The sequence below is a fragment of the Entamoeba dispar genome, genomic scaffold (genome assembly GCF_000209125.1).
Source record: "Entamoeba dispar SAW760 scf_1105229463807 genomic scaffold, whole genome shotgun sequence".
NCBI lineage: Eukaryota > Evosea > Mastigamoebida > Endamoebidae > Entamoeba > Entamoeba dispar.
This window is the reverse complement of record NW_001855877.1, coordinates 1-1,243: the sequence shown is the minus strand read 5'-3', so window position 1 is coordinate 1,243 and position 1,243 is coordinate 1. Positions and strand designations below refer to the sequence as shown.

Sequence of the window (1,243 nt, the reverse complement as noted above, 5' to 3'; positions counted from 1 at the left end):
AATTTATACTGTTCACAAGGTATTTTTATTGATAAATATCAAATGCAAGAATTACAAAGAAACAAAAGATCTTGAAGTATTTATGTATGAACCAATGGATCTTGAAGCTCCTATTTTAACTGGAAGACAAGCTCATGTTATAATAAAAACATTAAAACAAACAAAGCCTATTTCAACCCATTCAATTCCAATTCATCTTAGATATCATAAAGCTAGAATTAATGATATGTTTGAAAAAAACGTTATCTTCCCACCTCCTGAAGTTTTCTTTATTTGTGATAATTGTACTGATAGTAGAAGTATTGAACTATTAAAATATCATAAAATTAATGGTTATTTTAATACACCTATCTCTTGTGGAACAAGTGACCCTTCTCAATTTATTTCACCAACTTGTATTCCTCAATTCTCTCAATACACAGTACCTGTAGGACAACTTGATGCATTTGAATCAGTAATGAAAATCACTCTTGGAACTACTTTAATCGGTGCAATTATAATTATTGCATTCGTTATCATTTTTTAATTGAAAACCAATTTAATCAAATAAATAAATCATTGTTTCATATTCAATTAAATTGACAAATAGAATAGCATTTATATAACTTATCAATTCGAATTTTTAAAAATTCACATTTTTGTTTTTCAGTTAATAATCCTGATATTTCTAATACACTTCTAATAATAATATCATTTAAATATAATTCAGGAACATTAAGTCCATTTTCTATTATTAATTGAAGTAATTCAATATCACATGAACAATCCCAAAATTTTAATGAACATTCTGGATAAGGTAATAAAGCTTTCCTTTTGGAAACAAAATTATTTGCTTTTATAAATGTTTCCATAATATTTGCCATTTTAGTTAATTGTGGATCAATAGGAGGAAGACTAATTAATAATTTATCAACTATATACTGTAATTGAACTTTAGTTAATGGAATAAATTGAGTAAAATCAATTTTCCATAAATTTAGATCCCTACCATAACGTTTTATAGCTGAAGTAAGTGATTTAATCCATTGCACTGCTTTATCTTGTGAAATTAATTGACTATATTCTTTAATAATATTAATTAATTTAGGATTTATTATAGATTCTTCCTCTTCCTCTATTGTATTAGAATCTGATAGGTCATTAATAACTTCTAATTTTCCAATTGGGATTTCAGGTTGTTGTTTTAATGAATTTTGTTTAGTAGGATTTACATTTTCATCAAGAGAAATAATTTTATCTAATT

General features: G+C 25.0%; 1 protein-coding gene across 1 annotated transcript, besides 1 other annotated feature; it reads left to right on the top strand.

The window, feature by feature from the left end:
• Positions 1 to 49: 49 nt before the first annotated feature.
• Positions 50 to 526, top strand: EDI_294000 (uncharacterized protein; the record flags this gene model as incomplete). Its single annotated transcript, XM_001741601.1, has 1 exon — positions 50 to 526. A coding segment is annotated over one exon (477 nt), but the record flags the coding sequence as incomplete, so codon positions are not given.
• Positions 527 to 1,064: 538 nt separating this feature from the next.
• Positions 1,065 to 1,086: a sequence feature (AT_rich).
• Positions 1,087 to 1,243: the final 157 nt, after the last annotated feature.